Raw genomic sequence first — 22,693 nt, 5'->3', positions numbered from 1 at the left:
CATAAATAGACACTAATAATTTGATTTATAAGATTTATTTCAATTCACTGACCAGGAGTTACAGAACCTCGTTACCGTATCTGTTAACTCCTCGATTACCCAAAGTTTGCCATTGTGCAATATAACAAATTTAATATTTTTTTACTTTAAAAAAAGTTGGAAAAATTGAATTATCCTGCTTGTAGATCGCTGATCAAAAATTATGCAGGTCAGAGTCGATATCAGTTGTTAATGTTAACCGGAAAATACATAAAGTTTCACAATGTTTTTCCAGTCACTATACAAATTAATTAATTTATCAGTACCACCACAGTCTGTCTGTATTGAAGCAACACACTTGTAAAACGGAAATACCTTTTCCCCTCGGGATCCCATAAACTGGTCCCATCTCGCGACCCTAAAAAAAGTGTGGGAACTGAAACGGCGAGGTATGGCGGACCCGCCGCCGACTAATTTATTCCGGTCAGAAACTGCTAATTCACTTAGCGGATTAGCCGTTTGTCGGGTCAAAGGTTGGGAGCTGAGAGAACTCTCAGCCAGTTAGTAACGGAGATGCTAACTTCTTCCGACTTCGAAAACTCGATTAATAAACCAAGTAAAAAATAATCATATTGTGCCAAATCCGCAACAGTAAAATAAAAAAATAATAGATACATACATATCTTCATCTTCAACAAAGGGTCAAAACCATATCGGCCTATTTGGTATCACAACCTAAAACCAGCAATTATAAAAATGAGACAAAGATCCAGCCACACATTCACATTCTTTGACGAGACGGTCAATGTGGACCAAACCATTATATAATAACAATGAAGCTAATAATTGTCAGAAACCTAGTCTAATCAATTTCGCCGGTTCAAAACGAACGGAACGAGAAAGTCCCAAGTCGCCGAGGTCAATGTTAAGCCTGAGATTCTTGTGTTTGAAACAAGTTCTCGCTTACTCAACAGGTCTTGTTAATTTTACATCATCTGGCAACACAATGGTCCGGTTGGTTTCCCTTTTTTTCAACAGATCGGCTGTGTATAATGGACAAACCAATGAAGAAAATTCCTCGTCCAAATTTGAGGGCCAATCTGTCCAGAGAGACATTGCACTTGTATTTTGACACAAATTATGATTATTTATTATTGCCAGTGTTGTTTGAATAGTCAATAAATTAATATGGTAAATGTCGTTTAATGTTAAGGCCGCGAGGTTCTTCAACGCCTGGTCTTAAGGCTCCAGTTATTGTACGAACTGAAATATTTGTTACTTAACAATTATCTAATCACACTAACATAGTCTAGAAGCTTACAGGCTCCCCTTGTTAGCAAGATTTGACCGCCCCTGAACATTTTGGTTCGTCCTTCCTCACTGCGTTTTCTACTGAAGGCATTTCGCCATTTTCGAAAGATCTCATTGTCTTTCTATGAAGGTGAAATAAACTAAAGACTGCTTACAGACTTCTCCTGTTGGCAAGATAGTCTGAACATCCTTGTCCATCCTCTCTGTTTTCTTCAAAAGGATTTTCCACATGTCGGATAGATATCTGTTAGTTTATATATATATATATTTATAATTATATAAGGGGAAAAAAGCAGCTTACTGGCTTCTCTTGTTGGCAGATTTGACCTGAATATCCTGGTCCGTCTTTCATCGCTGTGTTTTCATCTAAAGGCAGCTCGGCATTTTTGGCTGATATCTGTTGGTTGTATTTCTTTGAAAGCGAAATAAACGAAAGACTATTTAGACTTCTTTTGTTGCTAAGATTTGATTGTCCTTGAACATCCTGGTTTGTCTTTCCTCGATCTTTTTTCATCAAAAGACACCTCGACATTTTTGATATGTATACTTCGTTGCCTTTCTTTAAAGATAAAAAAACGAAAAAACTGCTAACAGGATTCGCTAGATTAGCAAGATTTGGCGTCCATCCTCCCTCCGTCCTTGGTACGTCCATCCTCGCGGTATTTTCGTCAGACATTTCACTATTTTGGGTAGATGTCTGATAATTGTCTATCTTTAAAGGGGAAAGTTACGGACAGACTGCTTACATGCTTTTTGTTGGATAGATTTGGCCATCCCTGAACACCCTGGTCTGTTAATCCTCGCTGTATTATTGTCAGAACGTGTTTTGCTATCTTTAGTCTAGTTGCTGATATTTCGCTATTTTTAGTCTGTGGGTTGTCTCCCAATTTCAGTACATTTTTGATTTGCGAGTACCCAACTGCGTACATATTTTAAGCGTAAATCGAAGAAGAGATCTTTTTGTCCTGGCGAATTCTCCGTTTACCAGTGACTATTTAAGTCGAGATTACGGAACAGCGGTTGTGCGCCGGACCGTATTCTGTTATTAGTCGCCCGTCAACGAGCCCTAATGTCTAATTTATGCTGATTGACGACGCAAAGCACTATGCTGAGAGGAAGTGATGAAGCTATTTTTGCTACAAAAGTATACCACTATAATCTAGTATCACCGACGCTATCAATTAAATTTTCTGTAACTCTTTTGATGATAAAGTCTTTTTTTGTGTTTTGAGCAAATCACCCATTTAGTAAGACCGAGTAAGCAGAGTTGCGACAAAGCCCTTTTATTTATCCTATTGTTGTAGCGTTTAAGACAATGGTCAAGCGCTTTTAAAGGAGCGTGGGATCCGCTAGGCTTTTGTATTGTTTACCTAGCTCTAAAAAGAGCAACGTGTGTAACAGAGTAAACGAACCGACCGAAACAGGACATTACGTATGAAAGCTTTCAAGAAGTCCCCTGCACTTTATCCAAATTAAGAGCTAAGAACAACAAAACTTCTGAATTAATGTTCTACACCATGTGCATAATAATAATTAAAGGCTGTGTGGTTTAGTTTCACCCAGGTAGAATCGGTAATAACACCAGTGCAATGCCTGTTAAGCCCAGCGGAATTGAATTCTCGAATGTGGTTTTTACGGATGAACGGGACAAAATTTTAGATCGGATATCTTTTTCCCTCCAGTACCTCAGAAACGTCGAAGTTATTTCATACTTGATTAAAGTAATGAGAGCTTTCCCTTTCCGATCGGAAAGAAAGCTCTAACCTCAAGGAAAATCTGAAGACAATGAACTTTTTCTGAAGTCAAATTTTGCTGATTTATTGCAATTTTACTTGTTTGGTCTGGATATTTTCGTAGTTGTTTTGCAGAACAGGGCGGCTTAACATCCAAATACCTGTTGGATATCGAGGACAGAGAGTCACTAATTTACAATGCTTTTTTCGATTATTCTCGATTAAAATTCCATGGGCTATACTTGTGGGATTCGAACCCGGAACCCATGTGAATCGATTAATAATAATAGACTTAAGAACTGGCGTTGAAGAATCACCTCGTGACCTTGATCATTAGCAATACTCATTTATCGCACCACGGCCAAGTTAGTCTATTGTGCAATTTCCAACATGGTTTAAACATCTTGGTTAAGCTTAAGGGTTTTACCAGATCCCAAATCGTCCTCCCTTCCAGATTGTCTTTTTTCAGACACATCATTTTCGTTATCCATAGACCTTTCCTCCTACATAGGCCTTTGTAACAAGAGGACGTACTCCGCTGTTTCTTCTTCTTTCTGGCAATATCTGTGCAAGTTTCTTCTATCCCCGAGTCTGTATAGATCTGGAGTATGGAGTGTCCATTCAGCGATCCTACTAACTTTCTAGTCCTAGCTCGTCTTAAGTTTATTCCATGATACTTTTATGAAGTTTTACCATCCCTCTGACATGGATTATCATTGAACTGAGGACATATTCTTAAACCGTTGTTTGTGGCAATTGGAGCAAAATTTATGACCTATGCTGGGATTCGAAACCAGAAGCAATAATTTGCAAATCGATTAATAATGATAGCCTTAAGGCCAAGCGTTGAAGAACCTCCTTGTGACCTTGTAAATTGACAGTCTTCATGTGATGGTTTTTGTCCATGGATAAAGTTGATGGTTTATGGAACTGTTATGTAGATATTTTATGAATTGATTCAAAAAGGTGTGCCTTAAGATTTGTCGTTGAAGACGCTGTTTTGAACGGTTATGGTTCATTTATTTCTGCAATTTGACTTTTTATAAGTGTATCTGTGACAAAAGTACATAAATAATTTCAAAAATGGTGGGTCTTAAGACGTATCTGATCTTGCAGGTTTAATGTTTGACTGATGCATTGGTATTAAAGTGTGTGTTGGTAATTTTTATGCAAACTGGTAATAAAAACATCAGAAGAACTCTAGCAGTAGTCTGTGCCAAAAATGTTAACCTAAGAACGTTCTTCACCTTTTACCACAGGGTTCTGCACAATGCACCGGTCGACACAAATTAACCGAGAGAGGGGCCGAACCGGTCAAGTCGAGTTGTACGACCGGGCCGGGATGAGATGCTAGTTGTGTAAGCCTTGAACTTCATTGACCGGGGCCACTCACGAGACATCATCAATCTCCCGGCCAACACTCCTCGGCCAGCATCAGCCGCTGTGGAAGGCATAAATAATAATAGACGTCGAATGAAACCTGTTATTCAATTCATAAAATAGAACGCTTTTCGATTGTTCATCCTCTAGTTTCCCTGTGATTTACAGCCCCTCTAAATGCATAATTTAGATCGAAATCTAAGTAAAAATGAAGGAATACGATTATCATAGGCTGTCAAGCTTTTACAAATTTTTTTTCACCAGCGTAGGTGTGATGTAGGATATTACATCCAAATTAAGTGAATTTCCAGTCTGAAATTTTTGCAGTTAATTCCCAAAAATTTCAATATTTTACATGGTAATAAAGGTGTGAATATTGGGTTCAAAGATAAAATTTCTTTGTTGAAATTTTAAAAGCAGCATATGCACTCTAATCCATCTAGAAGTATATCTCTTTTTTCTTCTCCTTATTGGGATGCATATTTATTCAATTCAAAAACTAAGTTTAAATAAATTAAGTTTGTTGAGGTCTGCTTGGTCGAATCGCTTAAACCTACTCATGATTATGGTCATACATGACAAAAAAAGTGAGGTACGTTATACGTTTTGAATCTAGAAGTGCGATAAAAATGATAAAGACACTTTCCAGTCCCTTACGACTGGTTTAAAGTTACGACCTATATCATTCTTGCTCAATTGAGATTTAGCAAAGCTGTTCTCAAACCAAGACATCTTAAGATCGCCTAATTTATTTTTACTTTCTAAACATCTCTTGGTTAGAAGACTACCTATGGCTAACTAAAGTTTTCACTAGGTTCTTCAACAATGCTTCCTACTTCAAAGAGTAGTCTAAAAAATTATGGAACCAATGGCCTAACCTTAGGGATAACCATCCCTAATCATGACCTGACCTAAACGCTTATTCGTTTTGTTAAATACTATGGGGTCTGAATACGGTGGATTTAGCATGATCTCAGGACATCCTGGTACACCATTTCACTATCTTCAGTGATTTGGTCTCTTTTATTCTTTTTTAAGGTGGAAGGAATGATGGAATAAAGTATGATCTAACCTAAAGTTTATTTTGTATAAATTTATTTTTGTTAAATACTAAGAGGTCTTAACGTGATGTTCCGAGCTTGATCTCAGGTCATCTTGCCTAATCATTTCTCTATCTTCAGAGATTTGGTCCGTGCATTGTTCCTTTCGTTCTGTTTTTTAATGAGAAGAACGATCAAACAGTGTAGGAATATGATAGTCTTGACTCTCGATACAAATTCTTAGGCTTCTTAAAAAATATAAACCTACGTAAATTTGATATTTAAATTGAATCTTTTGTATGAGCAGGGAAAACAAATACAGACACAGAAACAAGCGAATTGTTGACAGTTGGATCCGCCTAGGCTCGCCATATGTTTTCAGAATCAATTTTATTCCATCGTAATTTTACTATTTTTGAACTGATAATAGCACGATTTTGTTTGATTCAATCACATTGGTTGTTATAGTTAATGTTTTATAAAGATTAAAAAATTAAAATTATGTATACTTCATTTTCAAGGTATAACTAAGGGTTTAGCAAATTGATTCGAGTCCAATTTAAGCTTTAAAAAAAGTAAACACACGTAATATCTATAACGAGGTGCAAGCGTTATAAAAAAATAACTTGGTTGCCAAGTTGGTGGCCTTTTTCCAAAAGCGTCCGAAAAGGGGAGAAACTTATTTTATTTGACGTATTGATGGTTGAAATATCTAACTTGCGTAAGTGGGTCTTTTTGGAGTTTTTTTTTATAACTAATAATATTTAATTTTTCTCATTTAATATAATACTTGTTTTATGTTCCTAGTGTATTAAATAAGCCGGGGGCCTTGGTTATTGAGGGGTTGACGACGAGTGGTCAACGGACCCCAATTTACATGGATCGTATTAGGAACGCAGTCATCTTTATGAAAACATTTGTCTCAAATTGAAGACGATACATCACTGTCAAAGAGAATATTCCCGACTGTCCATTCGGTCGCCCTGGTTAATTCCTCCTTTGTTTACTGCCTTTTTTTTTATCCCGGTGAACTATTACGACGGATGTGTTCAGGTACCTGGACATCAGTTTTCCAATGGGAGCTGTCATTAGAACTTTAAAAATAAAAAGCCCCTTGCTTTCAGGCCTTAATTATCTACATCCTTGAATGAATCAGATTTTATTAACTATCGACGGTTTGCTGCTGAATGTCACAGCCTTTGGCCGCTTTCTTTCTAAAAATACCAAGGTTGTCCTTCCTTAACAGCTTCCTAGCTTATTGCTCAAACGGGCAATATTTCTTGTATTACTTCCACCTTTCGTCACAAGGCAAAAATAGATGGTAATTTAATTTATTTTACAGATCTGCGAAGAGGTTGTGAAAAAGAAAACCGACTACCAGAAAGACCTCGAGGTCTACCGGCTCATGAGATCCAAGTTCGAGGAGCACTATATTAAATGTAAGTTTTCATGATAATCATAGGTAAGACTTATTTTCAAACTTCACCGCTTTGGATTGTTCCAGGCGGCCGAGGAGGCCGAAAGCTAGACGAAGTAAGGGACAAGTACCAGAAGGCATGCAGGAAGCTCCACCTCGTCCATAACGAGTACGTCCTGCTGCTCTCCGAAGCCGAACAAGTACAGCGGGACGTGAAGAACTCCCTTCTGCCGGCTCTTTTCCACCAACATCAAAACACACTCAACTCCTTCGTGCTCAATTGGTAAGAAAATTGGACAGTGACGTACTCACCGGCCGAAAAGCAGCCTACTTCTGCGTACTTTATTGGACTTGTTATTTCAAACACGGCAAAGTTTAAATAAAATTAGTAACAAAGTAGTTCGTTATTTCAACCTTCTTTAGTGATGCTCCGGTGTTATTTAGCCAGTGTAAGATTTGTAAAAAAATACGAAATGGATGCAGCGGCAGCATCGTCTTTGTTCTGCTGAAGATGTCATCTAATCTGACGAAATGGGTCTGACAGACCAATAGAAACATACCCGAATAATTGGAAGTAAACGACCAAACTATAAAATTATATTCTCTTAACTCCCCTAAGGACTACCAAGACAAAACATTATGTTTGGGTCTACACCCTGGTTTTATGTAGCAATTTTGTGAGTTGTCACCTTATAACTCATACAAATTATAGAGATATTTTATTTATTTCTAGATTTTGAAAGAGCTACGAGGATTTTATTGCGTGCAAATTACAGTCATATTTTGGAGATTAGGATAGTCGTGTAATTTAGAGATGTATTTGTCTCGAATCCCTGCTTTACTCACCGACTTTCTCAAAACTGCATAACAAAAGCGTCAAAATTATGATACCAAACAGCACTCGATACCATTGTGCTTTGTTTTTTCTTGCAATGCTTTAACTGAAACTTTAACTTTATTATGAACTTGCAAGTTGAAGCGTGTTTTGCGCTTCTTGCTCACGACCTAGAAACAAAACGGGTCTGGTCGTAAAACGATACATAAATAACCAACCTAGGTGGTCTTCTAGGGTGGAAAATTCAGGATATCTTTGCACATTTACTAATGAGGAGTCTGGTTTGTCTTTCAACAGTGATATTTTTTCGTTTCGGAGAGAATTCAGCTTTTGCTTGATGCCCCCCCCCCGTATTCATGTGCGTTAATTCCCAGTACGAAGCCCTAAGAACGGTTATTTCAAGCAGCATACTGATGTGTTTGAAGTCTTCTGTTATTGTAAGTGCTCAGCTATTATTACAATAACACGATTCCTAAAAATAGGTTTTAATTTATTTTACAAACGTATTTAGTAGCCTTTTTTTGCGTCTTTTGGCACCGAATACCACGACGATCCGGGAGACGCGTTGTCAGCCCATTAGGGCGAATGGCCAGCAAGGAAATCCGGCGGCTAGTTGCAAATGGAAAAGACACGACATCGCCAAAGGCTATGCCTCAACCTTGCCCTCGGAATTTCTAACGAGAAAATGTCACAATTATTGAAAAAAAAAAAACTGGTGGCTGCACTCCCTTTCTTCGCGACAACGATCGTTAATTTACAGCATAGGCCAAGGGCGTGTCAGTTAGGCAAACAACGCCTCCATCTTACCAGCGTCAGAACAAATAGAAACAATAATTATATTACACCTGGTCTGCAAGTCGATGAACTTGTTGACAGGCTCAATTAAGATTGATATTTCCCGGTCCGCTCTGTCTCGCTGTAGGTTTAAAATCCACCCTCCCTAGCAATTAATGACCCTACTAGGCAAGAACAACCATATGAGAAACAACTATATAATATACAAGATCTATTCTATCAAGATTCATGTACATTTTTATTTTTTTTAATTATTTACTTTGTACAGGAGGAGTATACTGAAAGAAATCTCCCTGCACTGGAATTTTGCATCCAAGATGTTCGTCGACGCTTGGAACAGGAGCGAGGCACATATTGACACTATCGTACCTGCCAATGAATATGTGGAATTTGCCCAGAAACAGAGGTAATAAACTCACCTGCATCAAATTTAAATAAACAACTAATCACTATTTGTTTTCAGGATAAATGGAACGGAATTAGCCGACTTTAGCTTCGACAATAGCCTCGTTGAAGACACAAGCGGTAAGCTTTTTGCAAACACGCTTGCAGTCGACAACCTCACTGTTGAGTGGGTCAGAGGCAAACTGAATGAAGTTGAGCCTAGGCTTAGAGAATGCCAGGAAAAGCTCAGCAACAAAAACCCTAATCTACAAGATCTTAGGTAAGATTATTTATTAATTTTTTAATTAAAAAATATATTTTATTTGTGCTTTTGTGTTTTTAGTGAAATTAATCTCGCGGAGCTTCGATGTGAAGAAAAGAAACTCAGCAGGCAATTGGAAATGATTAAAAAAGCCCTGACTGAACTAGGATGTGAGGAGGCTCCACCAGGCTGTGATATTCCAATGGATACTTCTTTGGACCACCCTCATGAAAATCAAGTAAATAGTTGGATACAAATTTATAAAAATGTGGCAATATTTACAAATTTAATGTTGAACCACAGGTAGACAGTGTGATAGGCAGAAAACAATCTTTACCATCTCCACCGCCTCCGCCACCACCCACAATGCAACCAACCTCAAGCCTTGTGGACATTCTAAGGAAACCATTTAGACGCAAATCTGTACCAAGTTCGCCTCTAAGTGGCAGACATAATGTAAGATTTTGTTTACCAATTTTAATTATTAAAAAATTGTTTATTATTCGGTGTTTTATTCTGTAGTTGCATTAATGTGGTTTATTTTATTTTTCTCATTATTATCCAATTTATGCTATTCCCAATTTGTAAATGGCAAAGGAACTATCTGTTTTTGAGCTTATTTCTTTTATTTTCTCCATTACCATGATTTTCCTTTATTTACGGTTGGGAGGGTACCGACCGATGGCTGCATTGATTAAATGCATTGACACTGTGGCTCATCAATGTAGTGGTTCTGAGTTCGATTCTCAGCGATTTTCTGATTTTGAAGCCAACGTGCTTACAAATTTTTTTTTCTCAAAAACACCAGCTCCCTAGAGGTTGATATCACCTCTGCTGTTGCAAACCCCCCCATTATTGTTACTTTTTTTTAATGTTTGCTTCTTAATTGACAGTTGGGTACATCTAGATCTCTAGTCGATGAAGAATGGTTTCACGGAGTACTTCCAAGAGAGGAGGTCGTAAGACTTTTAACACGAGAAGGAGACTTTCTAGTTAGAGAGACAACCAGGAATGATGAAAACCAAACAGTCCTTTCGGTTTGCTGGGGAGGGCACAAACACTTTATTGTTCAGACAACTACAGAAGTACGTTTCTTTAAATAGATTTTTTTAAATTTTTTTATTATTTATTAATGTTTTTTTTTTCAACAGGGACAATTCAGGTTTGAAGGCCCTGCATTTGGTACTATCCAGGAACTGATATTATATCAGTATCAGAGTGGATTGCCCGTTACAAGCAGATCCGGTGCAATACTCAGACAGCCGATCCCGCGAGAACGTTGGGAGTTGAATAACGATGACGTTATCCTCCAGGACAAAATCGGACGGGTATGAACTATTGCCCATATTTCAAAATTTGCCTCCTTTTTGAATTCTAAAAAGTTCACTTGAATTTTCAGGGAAATTTTGGGGATGTTTACAAGGGTAAGCTGAGAGCAACAGAAGAGGAAGTGGCGGTCAAAACTTGTCGTATAACTGTTGCTGAAGAACACAAGAGAAAGTTTCTTCAAGAAGGAAGAATACTCAAACAATATGACCACCCTAATATTGTCAAACTTATAGGAATCTGCGTTCAAAAACAACCGATCATGATAGTCATGGAATTAGTAGTTGGTAAGGGATCATCCTCACCCAATTCAGAATAGGTCATGTGGGTTGACATGTCGACACTTACTTTCATGCCAAAGCTTGCATATTTAGGTCCCCTGTTCAGATTTTTGGAAGAGAGTTACTTTATTGTATATAGTACTAATATATATGTACCCATTTTTTTGTGTCCCCTACTGTGTAGAGAGTGAGTGTATTTATTGGTGTGAATGTGTATGAAAGAACTGATGGCAGAATATTGTGAACTCCATCAACCCTCAATTAGATTAATTATCTTATATGTGTAGAGGGTGATTGAGGAATATCAGGTACTCCACTATCCTGAGCGAAAGAATGGTATGGAAATAGGAAAGAATGTATTTAAGAGGGAGTGAGAGTGAAGGGGTTTGGATTTTGAAACTGATAGTGTTGGGGACTGAAAGGACCAGCTGTTGATAGCCCCTGTACTGCCAGCACCAATGGTGGGTGATTCTCGAGATCTGCCGATAATTTAATATCTAAGTTGATAATAATAGCCAATAATAATAAAGCTGGAATGATCAGTGGACTGTGAACTTGACTCTGTACACATGCATATCTGTGCAGAATTGAGCTTTTATAAATCAGTGTTTTTTCCTGTGTAATTCCTGAACATACAGGAAGGCTTAACATTTAACTAGCCGTTGGGTGTTACAAACGATGGTTAACACCACTTTATAATTTTTTTGTTCAAATTAATCTCTAATGAAATTCCCAGCATTGTGCCAGGATTTGAACCTAGAACCGTTAGCATAGCAAGTACAAATAGGATTCCTTAATGTCACCATGTTTTCCAATTCATTTCTACTGTGCCTTAAAAGTTAAACGAAAAATAATATCTATAAAATGAAAGTATGTTTGGTGTTGGTTGTACAAGCTATTATTTTAAACATTGTATTGATTTTATTACTATTATGTATAAATAAATGGCTCTTAAATTGTAATCATATAAAAGCAGACATATATTTACTGACAAACTATTTTCATTTCAAGGTGGATCACTTCTTACACATCTCCGAAACAATGCGTTAGTGGTCAATGTCAAGCAGCTTGTTTCAATGTGTCGGGATGCCGCAGCGGGGATGCGGTACTTAGAGAGTAAAAACTGTATACACAGAGACTTAGCAGCAAGAAACTGTCTTGTCGGTAAGCATATCGAAGGTTATTACCAAATGTTTTTTTTATTTATTTATTTTATTTGTTCTTTTTAATTTTAGGAGAAAATAACACTGTTAAAATATCTGACTTTGGGATGTCAAGGGAGGAAGAAGAATATATAGTTTCAGATGGTATGAAACAGATTCCAATAAAGTGGACTGCTCCTGAAGCCTTAAATTTTGGTAAGTCAGTTGCCATGTATATATGTGTGAATTTCAATTGATTGCATTTTTTTCAGGAAAGTACACATCGTTGTGCGATGTATGGAGTTATGGAGTCCTCTGTTGGGAAATTTTCGCCAAAGGTGGAACCCCATATCCCGGGATGAGCAATTCTAAAGCTCGAGAGAAAATTGATTCAGGTATTTCCAGAAATAAATACCTGAATACCAAGCGTACCAAGCAAAATGTATTCCTAAAATTATTTCCTAGGTTACCGAATGCCCGCACCGGACGGCACGCCGGATGAGATGTACAGGCTGATGCTACACTGCTGGGAATACCAGCCAGAAAACCGTCCCCATTTTGATCAGATACTCGCGAATGTTGAAAATCTTTATTCAAACTTGAGGTAGTCCAAAAGGTGAAAATAAACTATTTCTACCCAGACTTCTTTCATTTAAGTTTTAGTGTTAACCTAAGGATGAATATGATTATTTTAATCGAAGATAGCAACTTATCAAGTCCATTCCCTGGTAAAATAATATTTTAAATATTATGAACTTCAATTTAGATTTAATTTGTATGAAATATAAGTTAATTAAACAATATTTTAAATTTTTCTCCAAATTTCTTTTCTTTTTTGTGATTGTGCCATTTTTATGTATGTGTATAAAAAGAAAATGTTGTATTTATTGTTATTTTAATAACTATTGTAAAGTTTTAATTTAATAAAACAAAATGCTAATAATAAAAAATGAAGTTTTATCTACGACTAGCTTAATAACCGGGCAATCCCCAGGGGGATAATAGAAAGTATTATTTAACACATTGTTTTGAATATACATATTGCTATTGCTAGAGCATTAAATGAACACAATTGAATGTTTGATAACAACATTGTACTTAGTAATGATATTAGATATTTATATGCAATATTTCTTTGGTTTTGAATTATATTGTGTTAAATTGTAAAAACTGACATATTCAGCGCTAAAATCATTGCAATGCTCTTGTACATACAACGTTTTGGTGATTCCATTTGGTGAATAAACAAACAATAAATCACTTGGTTTCCTAGAGCTTGCAACATTTAATTGTCCATGAGAAAACCATGGATTATTCAAATTCAATTCACATAATAACAATGGTTGACCTTCTGATTTGTTTATCATTACTGGAAAAGCCAGATTAATTGGAAATTGCAATTGTTTGAATTGGAAAGGCACTTCTGTTGGTATCATTGGTACATGTCGCATTAGCACATCTTCTGTGAATTTTAATGAGAATTTTATGTACGGTCTTGGTTGAGATGAAATTGTCACGAGCAGGATTCGAACCCATGACCTTCGGCTCAATACACCACTGCTCTAACCACTTGAGCTATTGAGACTTCGATCCACTCGGACACCAAATCCTCATCTCAACCTACAATCTTTTGATTTTTCCTTTTTTTGCTGTATTTTCAAATGTTGTGTAATCACTATTCGATTCTCAGTGACATATGAAGTGGCCATGGAGAGCACTTAGCGAAGATATACTTCGTTTTACTTATTAATAAACCATTATATTTCATGGTCCGATGACCAAATAACTTCTTTCATTACAATTAATTAAGGTTTTTAGTTGAGATGAAAAAAAGTTAATGGCACGAGCGGGATTCGAACCCACAATCTTCGGCTAGATACACCGCTGCTCTACCACTTGAGCTATCTCAGGTCCAAGAGGTCACAATAGCACAAGTGGTAGAGCAGCGGCGTATCTAGCCGAAGATCGTGGGTTCGAATCCCGCTCGTGCCATTAACTTTTTTTCATGTCAACTAAAAACCTTAATTAATTGTAATGTATTAATTGGTCAAGCGGACCACGAAATTAGTGAATTAAATAACTTCTTTCAATTAATTAATCTTTTTATGTAAAGTATTGGTTGAAATGAAAAAGTTAGTGTCATGAGCGGGATTCAAACCCACGACCTTTGGTTCAATAGCCGCTGCTCTAACCACTTGCGCTATAGTGACTTCAATCCACTTGGATGCCAACGCCTCATCTCAACCTACAATTTTTTGAATTTTCTCTTTTTTTGCGGTATTTTTAAATGTCATGTAATCAGGATTCGATTCTCAGCGACTTATACAGTGTCGCAGAGAGCTCTTAGGGAAGTAATTACTTCTATAATTATTATATTAACCTATATATGTTTAGCAGTCATAATTGAACCTAACCACTGAATTTTAACTGCCATAGTTCAGTAAAAAAAAAAAGGTTTATTAACGAAGGTAAGACGAATCAACCGGCTAGACAGCAACAATTTATTGAGGATAGGGATGCAGCCACAAAGAAGTGTTACTTATGACAATGTAATGTAGCCCTGATGAAGACTGCGATAAAGGTCGAAAGATTGGCGAAGAAGTTACAACGATCACTATGTTGTGACCACATCCCTGATACTCAACAAACTGGAATGTTTATTAATATTTTACATAATTTAAAATTGTTCATGTATACATACCTGCAAAACAAAATCGGTTTTTTCTGGGCTTCATCTTTGTACACTGAATAAACGTTCACTTGGAGCACTTTTCTCAATTCTGATGGTTTGGCGGTCAGGCCACATGCCGCGGTAGTTAGTCTACACCACCGCTGCCTATAATAAATATACAACGGTGAAGTTTGTATCTTTATATCTTTACATCAACGAAACCAATTTTGTAGTTTTTGCGACTAAAATCTATCAGAATTTTTGCAACTATAATCGATTAAGTAATTTTTGCGAACATAGTGTTCGCGTAATTTTTCCGCCTTTTGACCGTTACCACCTCCAAATCGGAATTTGAAAGACGCGGGAAACGTATAATTACAGGAAAATGGTATTATTTTCTGTAAATCCTAACGCCCTTTATTTATACTACATGCCTTTTTTCATAGTCTGTAAAACTCCCGGGACTAATAAGACTAAACTGTGAAATTTTCAGCGAAATCGGTCTATTGAATGTTACCGCCTGGAAATATGAATTCGAAAAAATTTATTATCATATTCACTAGTTTCGTGGTCCGCTTGACCAATTAATATATTACAATTAATTAAAGTTTTCAGTCGAGATGGCACGAGCGGGATTCGAACCCACGATCTTCGGCTTGATACGCCGCTGCTCTACCACTTGAGCTACTATCGTGACCTCGAGCCACTCGGACATCAACCTCCCATCTCAACACCTTTTGAAATTTCCCTCCTTTTTGCCATTTTTCAAATGTCGTATAATCAATTTGAAAAATGGAAAAAAGGAGGGAAAATTCAAAAGGCCGGTTAGATGGGAAGTTGATGTCCGAGTGGATCGAGGTCACGATAGCTCAAGTGGTAAAGCAGCGGCGTATCAAGCCGAAGATCGTGGGTTCGAATCTCGCTCGTGCCATTGACTTTTTTATCTCAACTGAAAACCTTAATTAATTGTAATTTATTATCATAGTCGAAGGCCCGTCTAGTCTGCTGACAGCTGAGAAAAGGAAAGTGTAATGGACGCCACAAATTCTTGAAATCTTTTTTTTTTTTTTTTTGTAAAGCCTGACGCCCATTATTTGTTATATGTCCATTTTATAGTCTCTAAACCCGCCATGCACTAATAAAAACAGTTTCATCGAAATCGGTTAAGTAGTTTTCGTTTTTATCATTAATGTGCATTCGATATACATACATTCACTTTCACTTTTAGGTATATAGAAAAAGAAAATAGAAGACAGAGAAGAAGATAAAAACAATAGATAAACCCGTCTACGAATTGACTCACTCATAGCTACCTCCTTGAAGACTCCCACATCTTGCAAATCTATCACTATCATCCACATTTTAATTGAGTACCTTTTATATTCCTCAGATATATCCCACTACCAAATTCCCAACAATTTATATGATTTACAGAACGATAATTCGCCTTTCATGGGTAACATATTCAACTTCCCGGCTAGAAAAATTAATAAATAAAATCTAGTTATAAGGTTGCTTCCATTGCATGCCACCCATGTCGGTGGCAAACCCCAGCTTGTTTGGGTCCTCCCAGAGTCCAGTGATGATGTCTTGGCCATGCCGTCGACACACTGTCTTAAGGTCTAAATGACCAGTGGGGTCAAAGGCTTTACAAAAAAAAAAAAATTGTCTATATAGATAGATAATTTAAACCTTTTAAAGGTAAATCAATGATATATTATTAATAGACCACTAAATTCAATTAATTCTACAACTTAGATAAAAACAGACACAAAAAAAACTGAGAATATTTTATTATCGTCCAAAGTCTCAAGCGGGCTTTTGTCTCTCATGACCAATGCACATTGCAACCTTAGCGTTGATAAAATCCCGCAAATTGTTACGTTTCTAATAGTTTCATAAGGTTCTAGAAATAGAGAAAAATCCAAGGTATCAAATAAAGGTGGTATTATATATATTTAAAAAAAATTAAATTTATATTTATTTATATTATATTATATTTATTTATACTTATATTTATATTATAAACTTATTTACAAATAAAGCTTGATTAACTCATCGCTGACTGCAGAAGGAGTCAAAATGCCAAGATCAGTAAATAATAAACTGATATACGCAGGTGGAGTGTAGTCGACAAGGGGGTGCAGTTTCTCTAAATCCTTGCTGAGCATACTGTACTTGTACTAAAAACAAAATTTAATTTAAATTCAATTAACACTTGTATTGGGGGACTGGAATGTAATGTCTTTTCTGCATATGTCAATATTCTTTTGTCATTTATCATCTCATTGTATACTTCAAAGTCATCAACATTTTAAGGTTAGAATGACTTGTTTACTTGTAAATAATTAGATATCAATTTTTTTTGTAATTTTTGGTAAAATGAGCAGCCAAATACCAGAAGACGTACATATCCGGCATTGTATGCTTTTTGAGTTTCACAAGGGTAGTAATGCTGCAACAGTTGCTATTAAAAACATTTGTGATGTTTATCCAAGTGCATTAGATGTTCATAAATGCCAAAGGTGGTTTTCCAAGTTCAAATCTGGTAATTTTGATCTTTTCGACTCGTATAGACCAGGAATACCAACTTTAGACCAAGCGGTGATAAGAGCAAAAGTGGAAGCAATACTGTCAGACAACTGTCAAACACACTTAACAAGCATTGGTCGACCATCCAAGAACATTTTCAGCAGATCGGTACAGTAAGCAGACCAGGTGTTTGCTTCAGCAGCACAATACAGAAGCGTTTTTTGATCGCTGGATCAGTGGAGATAAAAAAATGGATCCTGTATGACAATCCAAAATGCAAAACGCTCTACGAAGGAATTGCTAAGAAGTACAGGTAAGCCAGGTTTACACCCCCCCCCCCAAAAAAAAGGCGCTTTTGAGTGTTTGGTGGAGTATTTATGGGGTCATTCATTTTTGAAGTGCTGAAACCTGGACAAACTGTGAACAATTAGATCAAGTAAATCAAGGCTTAATTGAAATGTGCCCAGTGATTGTCAACAGAAAAGGGCGTTATTCTGCAACAAGGTAATGCGAGACCGCACTGTGCAAGACAAACCCTAGAAAAATCAATTGGGGTAGAAGGCCTCACCCGATATTGCGCCATTTGATTTTCATTTATTCACTACAACATTTTCTAAGTGGGAAAAATTTGAAGGCGTCCAAAATGCCATCTCTAGATATTTTGCACAAAAAACCGATTGATTTTTATCAATCCGGCAGTGAAAATTTGCACACTAGTTGACAAAAAGTTGTTGATGAGTCATTGATCAAAAATAAATAATCAACATCATTGATTAAAAATAAAAATGTGTTAAAAATTTATGTTTGAATTTAATGTAAAAAAAAGACATTACTTTCCGGCCCCAATATAATTCTACCAAAAAGAATTCACACATAATTTTCTTAATTTTTTTCTTAGTTTCTTATATGCAAGAGGACAGTTCCAACAACTTTTTAGGTACCATGAACAAGAGAAGTTTTTCTCTATGGAACATATGAATAATTTCTGAGATTAGATATTATTTATGCATGAATATAAAAATGAGGAAGTCAAATATGTACTTATTTTAAGCTATAGCAAAATGAGTAAGCCCTCACTATTAGCCCCGATTCAACTGACTGATATGTTTATCAGTAAAGGAGTCTGAATATCAGCACTATGCAGTGCACATCAGTTTGGAAGATCAGATTATCCTGAGGATACAAGCTGTAGGAGCAGATCATCTGACAAACATTTCAAATCTTTCGATCCAACAATGGAATATATGGCTGGCAATCATTTCGCACAATAACAGCCTGATAACAAGAAACCTCTAAGATCCAACAGTTATTTCAGACAGCCAGATATGATAGTGGAAAATGTTTTATGGTCATCCCCGACTGCTCGGTGTGTCAAACTATTAACAGATTATAAAACAGTGGAGCTGCTCACCAATAAAAGGAAATTGTAGGGTGGTCATCCGACCGCCAGGTTCTACCATTGTTCCACACAATCAGATCTGAAAGTAAAAGAGGGTGGCCAGGTCGTAGAATCACAAATATAGCAATTGTGTCAGACCAGTGTTAGTGACCATCCGACTTCACAATTCAACAAACACTACAGACAATTTTATGCAATATATTACAGTAGAAAAAGTTTTCGTGGCATCCAATTCCATGATTCAACAAAAGTTACAGACAGATCAAATATTTGGAAATGTGCTGGTGTCCATCCAACTGCAAAATTTGACAAACGCAAATAAACGGATCAAATAGTGGGAAATGTTTATTTAGAAATCGTGAGATGCGGTCTGGTGTGATGTAGGTTTCAGAAAAACATTTTCTTTATCGTGCCAATGTTTCGATCTTTATTGAGATCATCTTCAGGGCCTGGGATTTGCGAACATAGTTTATATTTAACAAATACATGTAGGATGTGGAAAAAAGTGAATTTATACAATGCAAAATATATTTTTTATATATTCAATCAAAGTATTTCTACTCACTCAAAGTGTTTGTCTTCTGTGTAATTGTGACATTCTTGCGTGTCGTGTCGAGAGTGCCAGTGAGATTTTGCTATTTTGTGTTTATATATTTTGGATTTTGAAGGGGTGGGGAAGGATGTCGGTATAGAAAAGACATTTTTGTTTACGGCGTCGGCTTCTTTGAGGTGAAAAGAGCCGACGAAGGGAAAAAATGTGTTGGTAATGGTTCAACCTACATCACACCAGACCGCATCTCACGATTTCTAAATAAATATCGATTGACGGTCACTAATCACCACACAGTAGGAAATGTGTTGTGTTGTAGGCCATATAAATGAATGACTAAACAAAAGATTCAAACAATCGACTGAAATATTAGGATAGTGTTGGAGGCCATCTGACTGTAAACTTTGAGGTTAAGGTAAAAGGTTCAAACAATTGGATCCAATAGTATGAAATGTGCTGGTGGCCATTTGATTACCCAATTCAATAAAAGTTTTAGACTATCTCAAGCGGTACATAGTTGGGAAAGGGTTGGTGATCATCCGACTGCACTATTTGACAAAATTTACAATTGGACATAATAGAAGTTAATGTGGTAGTGGCCATCCAACTGCACAACTTTACAAAAATTATGAACAATCGGATCCAACAAAAGGAAATGTGTTTGTGACCATTCAAATGCATAATTCGACAGAAATTGTAGACAGTCTGATCCATTAGTGAGAAATGAGTTGGTGACCATCCGACTGCACAACTCAAACAATTATAGACAAACAGATCAAATATGAGGATGGAAGCCTACTACCTGCCAAGATCTGATTCATTTTTAACATTCAAAATGTATAAATACAGAGCATTTGAATATTTTATGTTCAACTAAACATTAATGAAAATCAAGAAAACTTCTGTGAAACAAAGTAAAAAATAACTCACTTTAAATTCATTAGGAAGATCCCTTTGATTTAAAGGATATAGCCTAGAAAATTTAAAACTTTCTGTAAGTACATAGAACGGCTTTTTCATAAGCCTTGCACATAGGGCCATTGTGTAACTTCCAACCTGAAAGAAATAACTTTTAAAATTAAAACAAAATATATCATAAATAATTGATAATTGTACGAAACTTACTTTATTAATTACTCCACCGCTTTCGACAACTCCTTCGGCGCCAACCATAACCATATCGACCTGCTCCATTATGTAGCCAATGGCAGGATCAATTATCACAGTACAAGGGATATTCAGATCTTTCAAATCATCAGCCATTTGTTCTCTAAAAGGATAAACCTTCTTAAATTGATTAATAGCACAATATTTTTAGAAGGGGAAAAAATTAAAAAATTACCCGCTATTGTCCGGTGTTGACATGGTAACATACACTTTAAACCTTTTGTTCTCCTTTGCTGCTTCTTTAAACGTCTCCAGAACTACTCTGGATTTTGAGTGGGTCAGGACGGTCTAAAAGTGCCAGGCTTGTAATAAACATATGGGAAATGTGAAGTTTGAGGTTTACCGATCCGTCGACAATGAATGAGGAAGCGAGTTTGGCAATTTTCCCCCGAGCTTCTTTTAGCTTGTTCAGGAAAACTTCGCCTCGATGTAGCATGATCTTTTTGCAATCTGCAAACGTCTAAAACATAAGAGAGCAAATTGTAAAACATGTAAATGGATCGTTTTGATTTATGCCTAACTGAATAATCCAGCGTGGCCAAAGTGATAAAACGTAAAAAGAGTTCTGAGCCTGATACGACAGCAGTTATTGGACAGTCTGTTTTCAGCATCACATCAACAGCTTTCTTCAGTTTCGTAACCAACTCTTGAACCGTGTCAGCTATGAATTTATAAAATATGTAAGTGAAAAGCTATACTATTTATCTTTTTAAACTTAAGTTTACAGGGCTTTACATTTATCATGTTTTAAAAATTTAAGTAGTGTGCATATTGCTGCGATGCCCGCTGAGACCTGGGTGTCATTTTTGACCATGTTGCAGAAGAACTTCTCGATTTCTGAAACACAAATCCGCCAAATTGGTCAGATTTTCGGGTTTTCGGGAGGGGCCTGCTTACCTTTATCGTTCATTTTTAAGGTAACTGGGTGCCGGAAATAAAAACCAAAAGGAAAAAAATTTGAAACGCGAGACGGAAATATAGTACACAAACTGACAATCAACACATCGTCTTCCTTTTTTTCTCCAGTCTCCACGCGGATAACAGCTGCGAACCCTGCCAAGCCTTTGAACAACCAATGATATCATTTTTCGTTCTCACAAATTTCAATGTAAAATGACTCGGGACTAAAATAGTCTTTTACTCAACTAAACGATTATTATTCATTTCAAAGAAATTTATTTTATTAGCTGAAAATCCGTATTTGTTTTGTAATATAAACTCCAGAGATTGAACAAACCCAATCAATTGCTCTCCAAAATTAGTACAAACTAAAAAAAAATTCTTTCTTGTTTTAAAATGATTTTGTCATAATAAAGCCCCACAGGACTTGCACACATCCAAAAAATATTAAATCATCATTAAGTTGATTCCTTCTGTTGTACATATCAAGAGAAAAAAATCCCAAAATTGAACTTTTTTATATGTATATGCTTTGACCTCCATGTATTTTGTTATTGAAACAAAACATTCTCTAGATGTCTATAAAAAAAAGGAAAATATATTTGTCTCATTTTTATAGCATAAACCACTGTTCTCTTGATCAAATGTATATTCTACCTCTCTAAATGTATCTCTGGTTGGAGAAAAGAATAAAAATCCCTTAAGTGAACGTTTTCAGAATCTGCACACAATTGGAGTGTAATTGAATGAGAAAATGAATGAACTCAAAACGAACAAAACTCTCATATTGAACCTTCTTATAATTTTTATATGAATTGCATGTTGTGGACTCTTTGACTTCCTTGTAATTTGGTATCGAAACGAAAACCTGTAAAAATTTAAATATCTGTGAATAATGATTATTCAGAAATCGTGAGATGCGATCTGGTGTGATGTAGGTTTCAAAAAAACATTTTCTTTATCGTGCCAACGTTTTGATCTTTATTGAGATCATCTTCAGGGCCTGGGATTTACAAACATTGTTTAAATTTAACAAATACATGTAGGNACTATGTATATATATATATATATTGCATTGTATAAATTCACTCTTTTCCACAACCTGCATGTATTTGCTCAATTAAATTTATTTAATTATTTAAACAATGTTTGTAAATCCCAGGCCCTGAAGATGATCTCATTAAAGATTGATACGTTGGCACAATAAAGAAAATTTTTTTCTGAAGCCTACATCACACCAGATCGCATCACACAATTTCTGAATAATCATCGACTAACGATATCTAATCACCACACATTTCAGTGAATAATGGAAAACACATGTTTGACTTCTTTTTTGGTTTAGTATAAACCTCTTTTATTCTTATCAAACATTGCATACTCTACCCATAAGTTGGGGAAAAAAACAAAAAGCCCTAAAGTAAACATTTTTAGAATCTACCCATCTGATTTATTTCTAGAAACTTTTAGAATCTACCTATTTTTGCTTCACTTTAACAAATATTACTTTTACTAGTTTTCTATCAACACAACTTGAATGTGGTTATCAGGTAGATGTCATCTAAACAGTTTTTTCTAAAGCATTTGAT

The 22,693-nt window shown here is 36.1% G+C and overlaps 2 protein-coding genes across 5 annotated transcripts in view; one reads left to right on the top strand and one right to left on the bottom strand.

Moving 5' to 3' along the window:
* LOC106664359 (tyrosine-protein kinase Fer) overlaps positions 1 to 12,527 on the top strand; it is a 58,710-nt gene extending 46,183 nt beyond the window's left edge. For 2 of the 3 annotated variants that reach the window (XM_014390033.2, XM_024230204.1), the window contains exons 2-14: positions 6,786 to 6,882; positions 6,948 to 7,143; positions 8,759 to 8,896; positions 8,954 to 9,154; positions 9,218 to 9,374; positions 9,440 to 9,592; positions 10,030 to 10,221; positions 10,288 to 10,464; positions 10,536 to 10,749; positions 11,755 to 11,907; positions 11,979 to 12,101; positions 12,158 to 12,280; positions 12,351 to 12,527. In XM_014390033.2, coding sequence (XP_014245519.1) covers positions 6,786 to 6,882; positions 6,948 to 7,143; positions 8,759 to 8,896; positions 8,954 to 9,154; positions 9,218 to 9,374; positions 9,440 to 9,592; positions 10,030 to 10,221; positions 10,288 to 10,464; positions 10,536 to 10,749; positions 11,755 to 11,907; positions 11,979 to 12,101; positions 12,158 to 12,280; positions 12,351 to 12,493 — 2,067 coding nt within the window. In that variant the 3' untranslated portion in view covers positions 12,494 to 12,527. Of the gene's footprint in view, positions 1 to 6,281; positions 6,497 to 6,567; positions 6,672 to 6,785; positions 6,883 to 6,947; positions 7,144 to 8,758; positions 8,897 to 8,953; positions 9,155 to 9,217; positions 9,375 to 9,439; positions 9,593 to 10,029; positions 10,222 to 10,287; positions 10,465 to 10,535; positions 10,750 to 11,754; positions 11,908 to 11,978; positions 12,102 to 12,157; positions 12,281 to 12,350 lie in introns of those variants that run through there. The other variant, XM_024230203.1, reaches the window with a different exon arrangement.
* Positions 12,528 to 16,331: 3,804 nt separating this feature from the next.
* Positions 16,332 to 21,277, bottom strand: LOC106664203 (translation initiation factor eIF-2B subunit alpha). Of its 2 annotated transcripts, XM_014389680.2 has the most exons (9): positions 21,102 to 21,277; positions 20,940 to 21,041; positions 20,726 to 20,865; positions 20,548 to 20,664; positions 20,380 to 20,492; positions 20,163 to 20,307; positions 19,968 to 20,093; positions 16,594 to 16,739; positions 16,332 to 16,462 (listed from the first exon to the last, which is right to left on the bottom strand). In XM_014389680.2, the coding sequence occupies exons 1-9, from the start codon at positions 21,112 to 21,114 to the stop codon at positions 16,453 to 16,455; spliced, it is 912 nt and encodes a 303-aa protein (XP_014245166.1). In that variant the 5' UTR covers positions 21,115 to 21,277; the 3' UTR covers positions 16,332 to 16,452. The 2 variants fall into 2 exon arrangements, with proteins under 2 accessions (XP_014245166.1, XP_014245167.1); XM_014389681.2 differs by lacking the exon at positions 16,332 to 16,462 and having other exon boundaries at positions 16,590 to 16,739; positions 21,102 to 21,276.
* Between the last annotated feature and the right edge of the window lie 1,416 nt (positions 21,278 to 22,693).

This window comes from Cimex lectularius, unplaced genomic scaffold (assembly GCF_000648675.2).
Source record: "Cimex lectularius strain Harlan isolate CLEC.00 unplaced genomic scaffold, Clec_2.1 scaffold251, whole genome shotgun sequence".
Lineage (NCBI taxonomy): Eukaryota > Metazoa > Arthropoda > Insecta > Hemiptera > Cimicidae > Cimex > Cimex lectularius.
This window is presented reverse-complemented; position numbering and strand designations above follow the sequence as displayed.

Excerpts from the sequence above, each read along its gene's own strand:
- LOC106664203 (XM_014389680.2), bottom strand. Across the intron at positions 20,665-20,725 it reads TGGCCACGCTGGATTATTCA|ACGTTTGCAGATTGCAAAAA; the intron begins GTTAGGCATAAA and ends CTTATGTTTTAG. Across the intron at positions 20,094-20,162 it reads GCGGTGGAGTAATTAATAAA|GTTGGAAGTTACACAATGGC; the intron begins GTAAGTTTCGTA and ends TATTTCTTTCAG.